This window comes from Pararge aegeria, chromosome 12 (genome assembly GCF_905163445.1).
Source record: "Pararge aegeria chromosome 12, ilParAegt1.1, whole genome shotgun sequence".
In the NCBI taxonomy this organism is placed as follows: domain Eukaryota; kingdom Metazoa; phylum Arthropoda; class Insecta; order Lepidoptera; family Nymphalidae; genus Pararge; species Pararge aegeria.
Window position 1 is genome coordinate 18,184,438 of NC_053191.1, and position 19,348 is coordinate 18,203,785.

Sequence of the window (19,348 nt, forward strand, 5' to 3'; positions counted from 1 at the left end):
ATAAATTACCCATCCGAATATATCAGTATATGGTCATGTGAAGCATCGTTGCACCAGTTTGGTAATCGTCCCATACCTATTTGTAAGCGCTACGAAATAGCTACGAAAATAAGTTTGATTTAGTTTGTCTTCGACTTAGTAAAAGTTACAGGAGACTCATAGGCGAGGATTCACTATGGCTAAACTCTAAAGTCTCAATCATCCTCGTAAAGTAACCAGTTTGTCAGTGTTTTATAGGAAATACTTCGGGGAGGATGCTCAGGAACTCTTTCTTGTTCGTTCGCTCGTTTGATCTTGTTCCCTCTTCACCATTGATGGCACCAGCGATTTGCATCTTCTTTTCTTATACGCATGGCTGAGTTATGAAACGCTTTTTAGAGTTCTACATTTTCTAATTCTTGCAACCTGGGTATCTTTATAACAAGAGTGAATAAGCATCTTCTAGGCAACAACGTCCCATTTTAGATCAAAACTGCCTTTTCCATCATGTGAAATTGTAGTTGAGCCTAGTCTATTGGATTAAAGATATTTAGGATAACTTTATAGTTGGTTGGTATCCTTCGGGATTAAAATAAATATTTAAACGCGGAAGAAGTCGCATCAGCAAGTTGTGTTCAACCACGTCACGTTTCCGGTAAATTCCACAATCAATTAGCCAAGAGCAATACATTTGTCTAAGCGTTTGACGCAGCGACCTCCACTGAGGCCACTAGGAATATTTACTCGTCTTATAATCTTCGGCCTTAGGTGGCGCTATATTTACCGACACAACAAACAAAGTGTTATCACGTGGAAAAATATATTGATTGGAATTTCGTGTGACGTACGTGCGTTGAACTCTTTTATATTGGGAGAGGCTTGCACTATAAATTCACTGGTAAACGTTAGCCTTAGTGCAAGAACTAGTCGCACGCCATTGTAAAGTAGTTTTCAAATATAGAAAAACTTTAACATCGTAAAATGGATCCATGGTCGTCGTGGTAAAGTTATTGAGTCTCAATCAACTAATTTTCGTTACTCCTAACATTAAATGCGTTGACAGTCATCGTCAGTGAATTTTGACGAGCTTGAATTTCATATAAATGTGGATTTTCATTTTGTTGAAACTTTTTAGACTGATTTAATAACTATTTGGACATTTTGAGAATTGAGAGTAAGATTTCGAGAACGCGTTACGTTTACGCACATTTCGTTACATGAAAGGTGAGAAAACTAGAACCTAGAGCGAAGGAGAAAGCGATATTCTAAGTGAACTTTAAATTTCAAAATTCTGTCTTGCGGGAGGCTTTGCTGCCTACCAATCAAGCGTTACTATACAATGCCGCGTACAATTCGAATAGGTGTATAGGTTTAATGTAACTCCCTTACCTCCTTATAGATAAGCCCGCCCACCATTACCATCTTACACTGCATTATAACTTCCCGGGTCACTTGTAATGAAATTAAAAAAAAAAAACAATAATATCACAAACTAATTACACAACATGCATAAGTATATTACATAAGGAATCATCCTGTAAAAATATTATATTAAAAGAAGCATCAGAACCGAGAAGAACCAATTCAAAACATTCTAAGTGCTTACTTATGGCAACCCTATTGAAGATAAAAGACCGACACGTGTATAATAGGACCGACCAAAGTGACAGGAGTCACTTTATTTTATTTTCATTTGCTTTTACGGCTGTATCTGATTTCTTTCAGTAGAAACTATTGCAATGGTTTACTCAAAAACTATTAGCGTTTCGTTTCATAGATAAGTTAAAGAGACGGTAAGTAATGTACCACTATAACCTCTGAAGTATTGTTTCGGTTTTTATTTACACGTTGCATAGGCGTGAGGCTTAACACCTACGACACAGGTTGATAGACATAGTAGCCAGGACTTCCCTCCCATCCAAAGTATTGCTCTGTTTTCAGGTGAACCATCTCTTTGATTCGTTAATAATAATAAAAAAGATATGTAATTTAGTTCTTATAACTTCGAAACAAGAAAATAATTTGTTTAATTGCTAATCTCCTGTTTTTGGTTATCGGTTTATTTCGGAACATTATTAATGGATAAGACAAGCAAGCCTTGTCACCCCACGCATTGCCACTAACTAGTGACGAATGTAAATGAGTCACTAGTTATTTGCAAATCTCTATAAGGTACCTACCTCTTGGAAAGAAAACCATATTTGATTATTAAGAAGCTTATACCTGACCTCTAAGGCGACTCTATGGCGCCTCTATGGTAAGTGTGCTTGACATTAAAATTGCAATTGGAATTTGACTTTGCAACCTTGAAATAGGAACTGTCATAGGAAACACCAAACTTTTCTTGCTTTACAAAATTTAGTTAGCAATAACCGAATAGCTATTTGAATTCAAACATGAAGTCATCCAAAATAATATATGAACTAGTAAGTTTATTTACATTTGACAACAGTTATTATAATTTTATTCATGAATAAAAGTAACCTAAAATAAAATTCTTCAAAACCACCGCATAGCGCAGGCATAGTGCCTAAGATGCTGGCAGCATTGCCCCTTTGAATGGCCAATCTAATTATTTGGCTAAGACCCACTCTAGGATCAAGTAGACTCTTAACCCTTTTTGTCAATTTTTCTCCCGGTTTCCATGGTCCCATGTCTCTACCCATAAAAGACACAAAAATTTAACTGCTATCAAATTTAGGCTCGGCCTGCTCTGCACTGGTAGCAGCACCCACCATTGTTGAGGTGGCCTGGGTGTTTGATGCAGCTAGGGTATCAACACACATAGCATCCAACACAAGTGACTCCCAGCCTCCACGGAAGGAGCGTCATACCATCAGGTCTCTTGCCATCGCTCCCCGCCTAACAAATAGGTTCTAATACAGCTGGTACATGAGCGGTAGCAAGAGGTCCTCACATGATGTCGTTCAGGGCGCTATGGCGGGAGAAGCCAGAAGCTTTTTAAACAGGCGAGATGACAGAATAATTAACTTATAATTAAATTGAATCTAAATCTTTTGGATTCGACCGCATTTAGGCATAGCACCCAAGACGTTGGCAGCATTGTCTATAAAACAACCAGACTAATTTTTTAGAATCAAAACCGAAAGTTTGACTTACTATCCGACGCACGGGAGTGGACAACGCCATTTCCCTGACTCTGGGCTAACGCTTAACTTTCTTCATAAAATATTATATTCATTAACATAGAAAAATTTTAAATAATTTTTAACTCAAGATGAATAAATAAGGATTTTTTAAGCTTTGAATATAAGTCCTTGGTGGTAGATTTTCACACTAGTTTGTCTCTACATAAACTATATTCCGAACCAATGGTAAATTCACCGTGATAGCTACTAACCTTTGACTATTTATTCATTTTTATTTAATTCAGTTAAAGCACAGTGTATTAATGAACCTATTTTGTAAAGTACCTATTTTTTAACATAGTAGGTGTTATCTATTTGATTTTTTTATTTACACTTACCGAATCTATCTATACTCGCAGGATTTTTTATCTGGCTGAACTCGAGGAAAACTTATGTTTAAACTGGCAGACAAGCAGACTGATTAAACACCAAAAACGACAAGTCAAATTCAACTTTATTACCAAAGAGTCAAAGATCAATGCTTATAAATACAGATGATTACGCACAAAAATGTCATATACATACATTATTTATTGGCAAACTTAATTCTGCGTATCGCGAAGCAAAAAGCATTCAATTAACAACTTTATATAGCATGTAATATGGTGTGTTAAATATGTTTAGGACGGTATAATGTATTAGGTTAATTATTATTGAAATATACGTCCTTGAACTATACTACACATCGTTATTTAATGTTTGAATTTGTTTGATATAACCTCAACAATGTGAACAAAAAACTAAATAAACCTACAGAACGGGTTTTTCGGGTAAAATTGAGTTTTCTATAACCTTTAACACCGTGGCACATTCAATTCGTATGGCATTTATATAATACATACACATACAAGCACTTGACGTTGATTTTTATATACCAATAGCGGACACAAACAACTTCTTCTGAGTAGATTTTAAATAAAATACACTTTTATTGTACACAGGAAATTCACAAAAATTCTGAGATTTTTGAGATCCCGCGTAAATTTCCCTCACGTGACTATAAGCAAATAAAATCAAAGTAACATATTTCAGAAAAATACTGTTCTTTAAATTTTGTATCCCCTATTTCAAATTGTAGAACTTCTAAAACTGTGTAACACGTCGCGGTTTTTAATTAAAACCGAAAAATTAAATTTTGTGTTTAGGGCAAAGGCCCACCCCCTCAATATTCTATCAAGTTTAGGTTGTATATTTATTGTAATCAGTAAGTATTAGGAATAAGGTAAAATAAGATAGATAGGTAGATAAACTTGAACTAAGCAAAAGGCTAAATAAACTTTCAGAGCGGGTTTTGTAACTTTAAATGTATTAATCATTTTGGGCGATAAATAATCTAGTTAGGTTTGCTTTAAGTATGAAGAGAAGTAACCCAGATTTTCCTATTGTTTCAGTTATAATAATGAAGCCACTACTCCGGTCAGTGGTGGTGATAAGCCTTCTACTATGCATTCACGCACTCCCCGAGAACATCGAAGAAGTAAAACAACTGCCCCAGTCCAAAGAACCAGTGTTAGAGGCTGAGGAATCCGAAGCCCAGGCGAGGGTAGAACGCTGCACATCATGCACCAGCGTCTTAAAAGTTAAATCACCCAAAGAAGCCCTCGCAGCGCTCACTGCGTTGCCAGGGGCTGAAATCCATACACAACAATCCTTCCAAGGTTGCTCCAGCGAAAAAGGCTGTGCAGGAATCAAAGTGAAAGATGGTAACATCATCGAAAAGTACGGTAACGTAGACGCTTTTAACGCTGCAGCAGCAGCCGACATTAACAAAGACTTTACCTTCCACGCAGCTGGAGCTTTGGGTGACGTTTTCAGTGCCGCTTTAGGCAACAGCGCCAATCCACCTTTCTGGTGGATGAACAAAGATTCCCCATTCAAAGCTGGATCGGGTGCAACCTTTGAAAAATACAGCCAATCTGAAAGCTCAAGCTTCTCGGGTGGAGCCAATGCAGGCAATTTCGGAGCTGCGGCGTTAAACTTGGCTGCCAACCCATTCCTAAATGGAGATTTATCTAAAGGTTTGGGCATAGCAGGCGCCGGAGTAGGATCTGCTATCAAACCTGCCGCTTTCCAATCATCATCTGCTTTCGAATCCTCATATAGTTCTTCCAATAATGGAGCAGTCGACTTATCCAAAAATCCATTCTTAAACGGTGGATTTAAGGCTGGACAAGCTGCCGGATTCCAAGGAGCAATCGGTGCACAAGCAGCAAACTCTCAAGGCTATGGTGCAGCACTTGGCAACACAAACTTAGGTGCTGCGAACACAAACTTTGGTGCTGCAAACTCAAACTTTGGCGGGGCAAGCTCAGCCTTTGATGCGGCAAACACAAACTTGGCTGCAGCAAACTCAAACTTTGGTGCGGCAAACACAAACTTGGGTGCAGCAAGCACAAACTTCGGTGCAGCAAGCTCAAACTTCGGTGCGGCAAGCTCAACCTTTGGTGCCAGTGGCGCAGCAAACACACAAGGCTTCGGCGCCGGTGGTTACAATGCTGGTTTCGGTGCCGCAGGAAACGTTGGCACAGGATATACTGGCTCATCCCCTAGCCCATTCGTGCCTACCTCTGGCTCGAATGTCAACTTGATCCAAAGCGAAAAAGCTAACGAATTCGATTTCCAACAACAGCAACAGACTCAGCAGAATATCGATGAGATTTTCCAGAGTTCTGGAAACGTCGGACTGGAAGTGAGTGGTGGTGATTTTCAGCAAGCCTGCAACAGCCAGGGGTACGTGTGCGCCCTGAAGACTCAATGCACGAACGGCGTCGTCAACGCAAATGTAGTAGCACTTCTTCAAGCTCAACCTAAGGTAAGTGTCTTATTTACGAAGTTTTAATTTAATTCGACGTGTATATTTTGTGAAGATCAAATGTTATTACGTGTGGGTCAAATCTTGTATGTGAATTTGAACCAAATTCTTGGTCAAACTGAGATTCTGTACACATTTAGTTTAGAAAACAATGCGTGGTAACTTATTGACATCAACTACTATCAGAATTTTAATACAATTTTGTGGAACGTAAATCTACGAGCAAGCGCTCTTCAGGATATCCAAAAGGTAAAAGGTAAGGACTACTCTTTCTGCGCGCCTTAAACAAGCGCAAGCTCACTTCAGAGTAGCCAAAAAGTTTGGAGACTACTTTATGAAACGAACTATGCAATGAGTGTGGCGTCGTATGTATGTCTTGGAGTACTTAATAGATTTAACTGATGACTTTAAAGGGTCGAAATAAAGCAGATCATCAGTGATCACCAATGATCCCGTAGGTCCTTCTTAATAATACCATTTCATACGAACAACGTTACTATGAATTGTATGTGCCAATAAGAATCAACCACAATGGATGAAACCACATAAAAGTTAATAGCTCGATTAAATTTTTGACGGCTTGTTTATACCTCCCTATGCCAATCAATCGCTTTTTTAGATGTATGCAAAGAAACGCCTTAACAATGTATTAGTTGTACTTAGTTTTTTACGCTATACAGACGCCCAATAAATTGTAATCTGGCTTTCGTGATTAAGATAATCTACAGATAAACCTTGCTCTTTAGTAATAATAATAAGATACTTAGAGTAGCTGGGCGTGGTAACATAACATAACAGAAGCACAAAGAAGTTTCGAGATATATTTTCTCTGGCTCAGTAAACTAGCGCGGTTCGGTGGGAGCTTTGGAAATTTACTTTTTTTCAAACTAGCCACGGCCAAAGCCTCGCACCAGACAAAATGATAATAAACGTTATGATAATTTACGAATTTCTATAGTCGTGGAAAAAAATTGGTTGTAGTCGGCTTACTGACGATAGTTGCACGTGACAACGTCGTAAGAAAAATACTGATGGAATGGTTGCATTTTTCAAAAAATTTTAATTTTATTTGTTGGATAGATATTATCGTTGCTATAAACAATTGACACCACATTCACTTTTCACTGCACTTCATCCTTGCCGAAAACATGTAAATGTATTATTGTATAGAAGCTGTCCACGCGGATACATCGCTATCTCAAGTAGGAGAGAGACAGATGTCGAACGCGGAGGCCGATTGTGCCTCTTTGTCGCTCGTTCCGCGCTCTCGCTTGCACTTAAAGCCTTGAATGGAACGCCTCAGAGCGAGGTAACGCCGCATACGTCATGTTTTTTCGTGCGTGCAGCCGGCTCCATCGAATTATAAGACGTTGTCACGTCAAAAAATTATTCTATGGTTGGGTCTGATTTCGATGTAGTGGTTTGTACCCTTAGGTAACCTTTTAGTAAAAAAGCTCGTCGTCGTTTTTGCTGCCGATCAGCAATGCTGTGTTTTGGTCTAAATGGCGTGGTTGCTGTTTTAGCTTCTGGCACATGGCACTCCATACCTTAGGTAGACGGACGTAAGACGTGTTCATGTTGTACTAAGGGTATAAGGGTTCAAGTTTCGATAAAATTTTGATCCCAGTAGTAACAATAATCTGAAGTACAGGACTACGCTGATTTGAGTCGCATTGAGGTTCATTTTACTTTGACGATACAGAGTTTAATACTCGAAAACGCTTTCTCGATTGCTAGCAAGCATATCTTGTACTAAGGCTACTGTTTATAGGCGATGGTGATCAGGAAGACCCATCAGCTTGGTCCGTCAATTATCGCTGTAAAATACGGATATAGAATGTTAAAATACAAAACCCTTCTCAGGCTTCGCCATAGTTGGATAGCGGTAACCAAACGACCTTTCTGAGGTGTGGCTCAGAGCTATGACATTTGAGTGCGCGTGTGTGTGACCTTTGTCTTCAAAACGATATTTTTTTATTATTACACCATGAGGAAGGTCGGGTGTCGATTATAGTATTAACATTTGAACGCCTATTGTTATTTTTGGTTAGATAATCGGTAATTGGTGCGTGGATTGTTTGTTGCAAGGCTGACATGCCTACCTCTTGATGTAGCTTACTGGCTCCTAGCTGCAATCCGTGTGTGTGGATGTGTGTGTTTGTGTGTGCGTAGCTGCAGACAATAACATTAGTTTACGGTTGCAAAACTTAATACGCACTTCTGAAACAGAGGGCTAATCAAAGCATACAAGATAGAAAAATAATAGTTTAAAAAAAAAACTAAAAAACACGCTTTTTATAGAAAACCGAACTAAAAAACAGAAAATGAATTTTAATAAATTTTAATTAAGAATAGTGTTAAACATTTCAATAAATATAAATTAATAATAGTGTGAATAAAAAAAAAATATTGTAAAAAAAAAGTGGTAAAAAAACATACATATAAACATACAAGTAAAGCTAATAAAAGCGTGTTAAAAATGGATCTTAAAATGTAAATTGTTGATATTGAAAAAGAGCAACTTCTTGCCGGCTTCTTCTGAGACGGTGGTAGAGTCAAACAAACAGACAGACTTGCTGTTTCAAAAGTCTTTATAGTGTAAGCCTACTTGTAATAAATACATTTCAAATTGGAATTCGTTACTTGCTACACCTGGTATCCTAAAAGGTACGTATATAAATAAACATTGATTTTATGTTATATATTTTAATAATACATAGCTCTTCAGTGGAGTTGTAAGTTATATGTTTCCAAACGATTCCCCGTCGCCACTCAAGAGAACAAAATAGCGTTTATTTGCGTAAATCACATTACGCATGATTAGACACACTTGTGTCGTGATCTTGTGTAAATAAATATTTATTTTATAATTATTGAGGCTCCAGTGTCGAGTGCCTATTAGTGAAACATAGGTTTCCAAACTTTATTTCCCACTGTCCACTTATGCGTGTAGTGAAATAAAAACGCTTAGGTAGGTAGGGTTTGCGTAAATTACATTTGAGACAAGTACTACATAGGCACTGAAGCGTTCATATATATAAGTTTAGATAATTGTAAGTTGATGATGACAACTACCTTAGTAAATGTTTACTTAAACCTCAAGCTATCGCGCGTCCTCTAAGAAAAGTTTTTGTTATCACCATCTCATATACATGGAAACTATCGGTATTGCAATCGAAACATAAATTCGATGACAACGGCATGTTGGTGGCTCCTTGGATACTTCAATGAATAGGAGATACATTGTAGTTTATTTGCGACTTCGATAGGGACACATTTAACGAAAACGACGGGGTGTTTAAAGGGGAGTTTAAAAATTAACGTGTCTGTGTGTGTGCGTGTGTGAGTGTGAGTGTGTGTCCGAGGCATCGTAGCTCCCGAATGGATGAACTGATTTTGATTATGTTCTTGTTTTATTATAAAAGATAGTTCAGGCTCGGTACTAAATTTTATTACTTTCAAAATAATTCCTATTATTTCAGGCTGTCAAAAAACTATTTAACCAATAAGGGTAAGGAGCACCATATAAATCAGAGTATCTACCGTCGAACAAAAATAAAAAAACGTAAAATGCAAGGAATAGGAAATCACCTTTTTAGGAAATCGGTTAAGTAAATTAAATTATGTTCCATGCCTCACCACGTCTAAGATTATGCTTATCTAAAAAAGTAAATTGTTCTCTAGAGAACTATCTAAATGATATCCACGAGACGTCGCATCCTGTTTAGGTTCAACCTTGGCATTTACATAAATGGACGCGTCCATCTGTCTGTTCATTTGTTCGCGAAAACCATTTATAACACTACAATACTGTTGCTAACGAGTTAGATATGTTACGTATGAAGTACGCCGGGTCGGCAAAGTCAAAACTGTCCGGGTAAAGTCGAATTCACATAGAGAGACTGGGGTAAATTGTCAAGCCACAGGAGACAATTTTATAAATTGAATTTATTGATAGCCCGTACGTATATGTTTTTTTTTTAACTCAAAAATAGTGAAACTAGCGAGCAACAAGAAACTACTTTTAGTAAAAATTAAATGTTGCGTGTACAAGTGGCATTGAGATGGATTCGTACGATACAACCATCCTTTAAACCTAATTTAGCTTAATGGTTTCACGAACGCTAATTTCATTTCAAATAGTCTTAATATAATAGGTTTTAGATACTACATTGGAGGATTTAGATTTTTCGCGAATTCCGAAACCAAGTCCAAGCCGAAGTCTATATAATAGTGTGACTAGTAGTATTCTACTAGTCAAACCATTACTTTGATAGGTTCATCCGTTCGGGAGCTACGATGCTAAAGACAGGCAAACACACAAACGCCTTACTTATAACATCCCGTTAAAAATCCCGGGGTTAAAAATAACATTTGACAGTCCATAATGTCTCCATAAATGGTTGGAAAGAGAATCTTTTGTCAAAATCCAAAGTTACTCGTACCATTGACATTATGTTTTGGGCGTGACGACGTGAATAGTAAACAAAGACAAACATATTATATTTACATACCGGCTGGCCTAGCGGACGTAAATGACTGATCATAATTTTAATTAGCGTAAAACACGTAAAATAAAATACAGCTTTATTGTAAGCGGCCATTGCGCATTTTTGTGTATTATTTTTTTCTTTATATTCCCTTTGCAAGAACGTCGCGATGTTTTAAGCTACATTTTAGCCGGCACAAAAATATGTCAACATGAAAACTCAAATTAGTTTTAGTGATTTAATAACCAAAAAACAAACTAATATTAGTAAGAAATGGACGACAAAATATCGTCAAAACGGTCTAAGAAAAGTTCCTTGGTTCTTTTTTTTGTTTCAACCATCTCACAGTCAAATTAATATTTAGCTATGATGTTAAAGCAATCCATACCCGAGATTTTTTACCATTCATGTTATCCTTAATATGATTTTCTATAAGCTTACGTACTATATACAGTTTGAACATATTACATCTCAAAACATGTATGACATCTCAAAGAATTCATCAATTTGTTATAAAATAATATACAATTTCCCTTGAAAGTAAATGCAGTGTAATGTTTTAAATTTAATACTCACTTAAGACTCTGGATCCTGCTTAAAGCATAAATTCCATTAAGAGAGGTCGATAAGTAAGTGTTATTTCATTGTTTTGGCAAGAATGTTCGATAAATGCGTGACCCGCCGCCAACAGGTTTGGCGCACGGATGCCTCTCGCAAGTGACGCTGGGGACGGCGCGTGGCGCAATCGAGTACCCGCCACCGGGTACCGTTGACACACAAATGTTTCATTTATATATTACTAGCGACCCGCCGCGGCTTCGCACGGGTGCAATTCTGATACTAAATGTACTAGAAAATCTTTATATACAACGTTCAAAACATTTTTAGATAGGCAAACGCCGCCGGGCCTCCTGCCCGTTACTTAAATCGGTAAAATCTTCGAAAACATTCATTTAATTTACATGCTATAAAGGGCGATATTTATCTACATTAAAGTCACAATGTATTTAAGGTTAATTGTATAGGGATTAATGCTGTATTGCTTAAAATCGCTTCATAAATAAATAATTAGTTCTCGTAAAAAGTAAAGGATAAAAAATGGGCATTGTGGATTATCCCTAAGAGATAGACATATGCCATTCTAGACTTAATTGTCTAATAACGTCTAAATCTCGGTGGAATTTAGCCAGCGTTGGCAATGTAAGCACCGAAAATGTGTTTATTTACGACATCATCAAAATTATCAGTGTTTCTGAACTATATTATGCCTGCATTAAAAACATAAACCTTTCTCTTGGATTATTCTCTCCATTAAAAAATCCGCATCAAAAAGATCTAAGCATATATAGGGACAGACAGACAGACAGCGGAATCGACTTTAGGTCATGGACAGGAAAAGTAGTAATTTAAAATCGCTTAGTAGTTATCTATTCCAGGTAACCTTAGGATTAGGAAAAGCGTAAGAAAAGTGAGAGAGAAACAAAGTTAGAAATAATTACACACTAATACTTATCCAGATCACACACATTAAATAATATTAATATCGTAAAATATATTACATATTGGAAACTGGAATACTATTTCTACGTACCACTCAAAAAAAGCCTACGTTAGTATATAACGGCGACTTGGTTGTATATGATATATTTTTCCTACTCACAAAACATCTTAATTACGCATTTTTTTAAACATAAACTATCTATGAACAATTTAAACAATACAGTTTAAAACATTGGTTGCGTGGTTCAGGAGTTCACGGATATAAGATGCCATCCTATAAGAGGCCTTCCTCTTATAGGATGGCCTTAGTCCAGCTATGGCATAATCACAAGAATTATAATGCTATATTAATATCGTACTTTAATATTACAAACATCTTTGTTATATTAATTTAAATAATTTGCTGACGCTTCTTCCAAGATTAATACATTATAATCACATAATAGATCTTAATGTGTGTAATGATAAATCCTTAACGGGTACAATCCAAATAACGATAAACCATAAATGAATATATTATGACATATTCATGATTAAGTTACTCCCAGTGTGTTGCATCGCAATTTGCATTCTTTTTTCTTTTAATATTGTTTGAATATTGAAAATATACGCTTTAATACTTGGATACAAAAATATTTTTAAACTTCTAAAAAATATTTTAGTTGCTGTTAGTAAATCAATTTATCTGAAATCAGTGATGAAAAAACTGAATATTTGCTACCTATTTTAGCAAATTACTAATGAATGAATTAATTAAAAATTTTGGACTTAAAAATGAATGTAAATTATAATTAACCTATTAGGGGTGTGACTTCCATGCTCCCTAACAGCTTAGCCCGCTACCATCTTAAACTGCATCATCGCTTACTACCAGATTGCAGTCAAGGGCTAACTTGTAGTGAAATTAAAAAAAACCTTTTTTGCCACCCGTACTTGTCATAATTTAACAGCATATAAATATTATTCCGGAGTGCTATGACCCTTTTGTGACTAATGCTATTGTGTGTCAGTGATAAACGCGTATTTATGATAACGTATTACGATAATGTATCCCTTACTCACTATAACGCGGACGTTCAAATCATAACACACTAGTGCCTGTAATTTATGACGTCATTATGAATAGTTGCATTTTTAACGCATATTAATATATATATAATAGTCATGATGACAGTACCAAGGAATCGCTGAAATATTGTATTTATCGAACGAAATATGATTTATGTATTATGAAAAACGAATTTTTATTTAAATAAATTAATTATTCATTATATAAATAAAACTGCAAAAACTAGCGATTCGCCATGAGAGGAAACTGCGAATTCAAAATTACGTCGGCACGTCTATATAAACATAATTTTGTACCGCTAATCTTCGAAAATCTCCGTGTGTATAAAGTATTAAATAAATAAATAAATATACTATAAATAAATATACTACGACAATACACACATCGCCATCTAGCCCCAAAGTAAGCGTAGCTTGTGTTATGGGTACTAAGACAGCTGATGAATATTTTTATGAATATGATACACATAAATACTTATAATATACAAATAAACACCCAGACACTGAAAAACAATCGTGCTCATCACACAAACATTTTCCAGTTGTGGGAATCGAACCCACGGCCTACGACTCAGAAAGCAGGGTCGCTGCCCACTGCGCCACTCGGCTGTCAAAGTAGTAGCAGCAGTAGCAGCAGTAGCAGTATTCTGTACTTATAAACTATCAGTTGCTACGTTTTTGTTATCAATACAAAAACAATAATCCTTAGCTATACTTAAGCTTACTAAAGCTCCAATTTGCCTATTACGTCACCAGTGCGGCCATGACACCCGGCGATTGTTTTCCATGAAAATATTTTTTAAAAAGAATTAACAATTTTTATTAACAAAATCTTTAACTTCTGCAAAATAAGATATTTTTGTATATAGTAGATTTTAGAAAATTCATGTCTCTTTTATTTATATTTTTAAGCAATTCTTTTATTTGTTGCTAACCGTACAGCGTATAATATATTGAATAAGCATAAATGCATTGTCTACAATTCTAAATACTAAACTCTACACTTTAACTGCCTTTTAAGGTTTAACATACCTGTGTTATTCCACCCTAAAGGCTAACTTAACAAATTCTTAAATATGACCTGACAGGTACCCTGATAATTACATAGTAAGAAAAAGGTGAGTTTACTTATACCAGATAAATACCTAGTATGAAAACGTACTAAAAATTCACCCTGTCTATACATAAACAAAATAAATCAACAAATAATACCCGGCGTGTTAGAAAATTCGAAGCATATCCTTTTTATATATCACGTAATTTAGAATATTGCAAACTCTAATATTGTTTAGACATACTATCTATACTAGCATCAAATTATACAAAAAGCAAGAGTTATAAGGCAAAAGGCTGAACGTATAAATTTGAAATTTTGAAAGTATATTCCTTGAGTGTTCTAGAGGTTTTTTCTACACCTAAGGGGGTTCAAAAAGAGAAAGAAAGTGTGTTTAAATAGTACGTGTTAATTACTTCAAGTCGAATTTATGATAATTATCAGTAGTCGCGTGCATAGAGGGTATGCACAGGGTATGCAGATGATATAAAATTAAGAAAACCTTTTTATAACTCTTACAAAGCCTGTCCTTAAGTTTTTTATAACGCGTACTGGAGGCTTTCTTCATTTTATATCATTTGCATACCCTGTGCATACCTTCTATGCACGCCACTGCTTATCGGCATAGGCATTCGGTGGAATCTCTTAATAAATGTGTGTTCGTTTGTTTGTTTGGTTGTCCTTCCCTAACTAAGCAACCAATAAACTTGTTGCTTAAATAACTCTGTGCAGAGAGTTATTTGAAAGGGCGGAGCGTAAGATATGGTACTTTTTATCCCAGGAAAACAAAAAATTCCCACGGGATTTGTGAAAAACCGTAATAGTCGTTGACGAAGGACGCGGGCCATACTTAGTACTTCATAAGTACACCAGAAAGTTATATCATAATGACGTAATTAAGCAACAACAAGAAAACGAATAGCTGAATTAATCCACAATCGATCTTCTACAAAAAAATGTTTTCAAGACAATTATACAATGTACAATGAACGGATTCCCACGGGGTATAATTTAAATAATTGTTTGTATAATTGTAGATAACATCTTAAAATATCTTTTAACTGTCTCACGTGTTTGGTATATATATTATATTTGCTATGCACCTACTTCCCCGTGATATGTATACATTATTTTTTTACTGTCTTAGGGCGTGGTTTCACCGACCGCTTCGAAAACCAAGATTGATACAAACACGTTTCGTAATACGTTCAGCATTTCAAACTGCAGCCCTGTATCAAGTTTAAACTGAGTTTAGCTTGCTTGATACGCTTAAGTTTCAACGGTGAAATTGGGCCTTCGAGTCTGGCCATAAAATATTGAATTTCTAAAGTGTTCGCGTTCTTCGTCGGTGTTTATTACAGTTTTTTACAAATCCCAGGTACCGTTTGTTATCCTGGGATAAAAATAAACTTATGTTACTGTCCGTTTTTTTAGCTAACTCTACGCCAAAAATCAAGTTAATTGGTTGCTTAGTTAGGGCGTAATGACAAACAAACAAATACCCTTTCGCATTTATATTATTGCACGTTAAGCTCTCCGTTCTTTTACTATCAGTTTGAAATGTCGAACGTATAATAAGACGTTTAGTGTTACAGAATTTTCATGGTAAAAAAACTATTTATCTCAAGTAGGCCTAATATATTAGCACTTTTGAAACGTCAAGTATGTCTGTTTGTAGTGACTCTACCACCAGTTCGGAAGGCAGATTCTACCGAAAAGAATCCGCATCGTTTTACAATTTAAAAATCTTGTGTGAGATGAAAATGGAGCGGCTTGCTTCCAGGCAACCCTGTCATTAAGAAACTCATAAAAAGTATACTAACCTCGATGTATTAAATGTGTTTTTATACATTCTTTAAAATTATGTAATCATAGATCTTATATTACTTCAGGTCAGGAATCTTGGACTCATTATAGATAATACTATGTCTTGGGTACCACACGTTTCTCAAATGAGTCGCAAAATTTTTGGTGCTGTTCGGTGTTTGGGGCGGTGGAAAAACTTTTTACCTATTAAAACTAAATTTTTTTTAGCTAATACATTATTACTGCCTATTTTGGATTATGCAGATGTCTGCTATTTGGATTTATCTGAGACCATGCTAAACAAACTTGAGAGGCTGCAAAACTTGTGTATACGGTTCATTTTCGGCATACGTAAATTTGATCATGTGTCTCAGTATCGTGCTCAATTGAAGTGGCTACCAATTCGTTCTCGTAGAAACTTACACGCTCTTTCTCTCCTTTACTCCATTTTATATTATCCGCAAACTCCACCATATTTGAAAGAGCGATTCACCTTTCTTGGTAGCAATGTTCACTTAAATCTGCGAGCTAATAACGACAGCTTGTTACACGTTCCTGCTAGTCGTTCATTGGCGTATGGCAATTCTTTTACGGTAAAGGTGGTAAATTTATGGAATGAGCTGCCAAGGGATATAAGACAGTCCAAATCATTAAACATCTTTAAATCACGGTTAAAAGACTATTTCCTGTCTAGTATGTAGCAAAATATCTATGTATTTTATGTGTATGTTTAAATAGTAATATGTATTTAAGTTTATATATTGATATATATATATATTGATATTTATATACAAATATATAAATATATATGTTTTACACAATTTAATTATTGCACTATCCCGTTTTCTCTAATATGTTTCTTCAACCAAAGGTTGTCTGGAGGAGATCGCTTCAAGCGATAAGACCGCCTTTGTGCATATGTATAGTTTTTTTTTTTTTTTTTTGTTAACCTGATTTTATATTTGTATGTGCAATAAAGACTTTTTCTTCTTCTTCTTCTTCTACTTTTGGTATCATGTTATAAAAGCATATACTCAGCCCCACATAACTTCCGTAAATAAATATCTTCATAATATATCAATTTTGAATTTTTCTACTAGTCGAGCTTTTATTTAATACCCATATTTCAAAAAGTAATATAATTTGTATTTAAGTAAGTAGTGAAAAAAATGCAATTTGCAATTTTAACGTGGCGGTCACTCGGGTTTGATATTGTCCATAGTTTATAGTATTCTTATAGTCAAGCCCTTCCATTTCATACCCATATAGAGGTAGCTGTGAAAAAATATGTAAACAGCCATTTCGTTACGGCTGCCATTTTGGACGGATTTTCATCAAACACATATAAGAACACTCCCGACTAATTCACCTTTCGAACAAAAAAAAACACAAACTCGAAATTGATTCATCCGTTCGGTCGCTACGATGCCACAGACAGACACACACACAAACACGTCAAAATAAAAGCACTCCGTCGTTTTACGGCGGTGGTTAACTAAACAGGGTTTATTAAACATGGTTTCCGATACAAAAGGTTAAATTAAATAAGCCTTAAGAGTTGCTTCTTACGGATGGTTTCAAAGAATTAAGAACACAAAGAACCCTGTACACTACTAATATTGAAGCATCAAAAACCACACCACTTTAGAGTGGTTTCTCGAACAAACGGTTAGTCACTTCATACTATTTAGCACTTGAAAGTAATTATTTTACCATCTTAACATTACAGAGGAAATTAATAAGCAAACCATCAATTACTATAATTCTTTAAGCGCATAAAAAAAAGGATTTTGTAATGATTGTATATCATGAAATGTAGACAAGGATTTAATTGTTTTTCTCTAGAATTTTGCATTTTATACATAGTGTGTCATTTATCTGGGAACTAAAAGGCGTTTTATTATGTAAAAATAACAAACTCTAAGCAATAATTACCTGTTTAATACAGCTTATTATTTATCGTTCATAACTTGCTTTATAATATGTACAAAAGATATTACTTTACGTTTTCATTAAATGTTTAAAACAGGCGTTATAAGAGTAACTAAGAATCGCTAATATAATGTATTTTACATAATATCATTATATGAATCATATAAATAAAAACACGTTTATCATATATGTATATTATGATAAACGTATTTTTATTTATACTAGAAGTGAGATTCGTATCTAATAAAACTGTAAAATCTATCAATAAGACAGGTGAACCGCCGAATTCAAAATTATGACGTCACGTCTACATAACCATAATTATGTGCCGCTTGAACTTCAAAAAAATACTGTAAATTCTGCAAGAATAAAGTTTTTTTCGATATAGTAGATACTTACGATAATCATAGGGCAGTTTTTCAAAATTAGTCGACATGCCTCTTCGCCATAAATATTGAACTATAAACACAGCTATCTATTCAAAATCATCAAGTCACTGGGTGGCAGAAGAAGTCACTGCATGAAAGACGAAGAAAGATAGACCATAAAGGGATTGCATAAAAGGCACAAAGGTGGATATCATTCATTTCCCCCCGATGTCGTTCTCATGGCGAGCTATCGCGCTCGCCCCACTCCCCCGGTGAAGCCATAGCCCTCAGTTGGTTATCGGCAAGTGTTCATCCGAAAATTTAAAAGGTGGAACACTGCAAATTTCTAAGCCCAGGCCGATACTAAAAATTTCTTGACAGAAAATAATGATCCGCAGTCATGCCTAAACTAAACGAAACAAGCAAATAAAGACAGTATTTATTATATTTAAACATCACATATAAGCCGCGAGGATTTGGTGTAAATTTTAAGTAGGTATAGGTCGAAGATTGCAAACGCTATTCAGGCCAAGAATATGGATGTATTTCTTTCACTAATAAAATCCTCAAGTCACGACAGATTTACATGGTCTTAAAGCCGTTAGCGAAGCGTGTCTGGTATTGCAATATTTGCATTTGCATAGCTCTACACAAGTTAGTGCTCAAACTGCCAGTTTTAATATTAAACTCATAGTAAAGTAGTAATTAATGATGTAGAACTATTAGGGACTGAACTGGTTTCCGTGTCTTTGTTTGTTATTTCTTTACGCCCTTACTGGGCCAATAATCTACTTGATTTTTGACATAGAGTTAGTTGGAAAGACGGAGAATAACATAGGCTAGCTTTTATCCTAGGACAAAAAACTAAAAATTTGTAAAAAACCGTAATAGACGCGGGCAACAGCTAGTAGATAATAAAGAACCAGTTTATTGTCATATTCACGAAAAATACTAATCAAAATAATCCTGTACAATTTATTCACACACGGCAGAAGTGTAACTTCTGAAAACTAGTATTGAGGTGGATGTAGAGTATCAGAACTATTAGGATAAATGTAAGGTTTATTATTTAGGTTAGAATAGGTAAAAAAAATTATAATGTTTTCTATCTCACTCTGTCCTATACATTTAAATGTTTGTGTCTTATTGTTTCGTTTTATCGAGTTTGAAATCTCAACGATTCTAAAGAA

The 19,348-nt window shown here is 35.4% G+C and overlaps 1 protein-coding gene across 1 annotated transcript in view; it reads left to right on the forward strand.

The window, feature by feature from the left end:
• Positions 1–19,348, forward strand: part of LOC120628176 — an 80,134-nt gene that overhangs the window by 21,237 nt on the left and 39,549 nt on the right. Inside the window, exon 2 of the mRNA XM_039896417.1 lies at positions 4,520–5,940. Coding sequence (XP_039752351.1) covers positions 4,528–5,940 — 1,413 coding nt within the window. The 5' untranslated portion in view covers positions 4,520–4,527. The remainder of the gene's footprint in view (positions 1–4,519; positions 5,941–19,348) is intronic.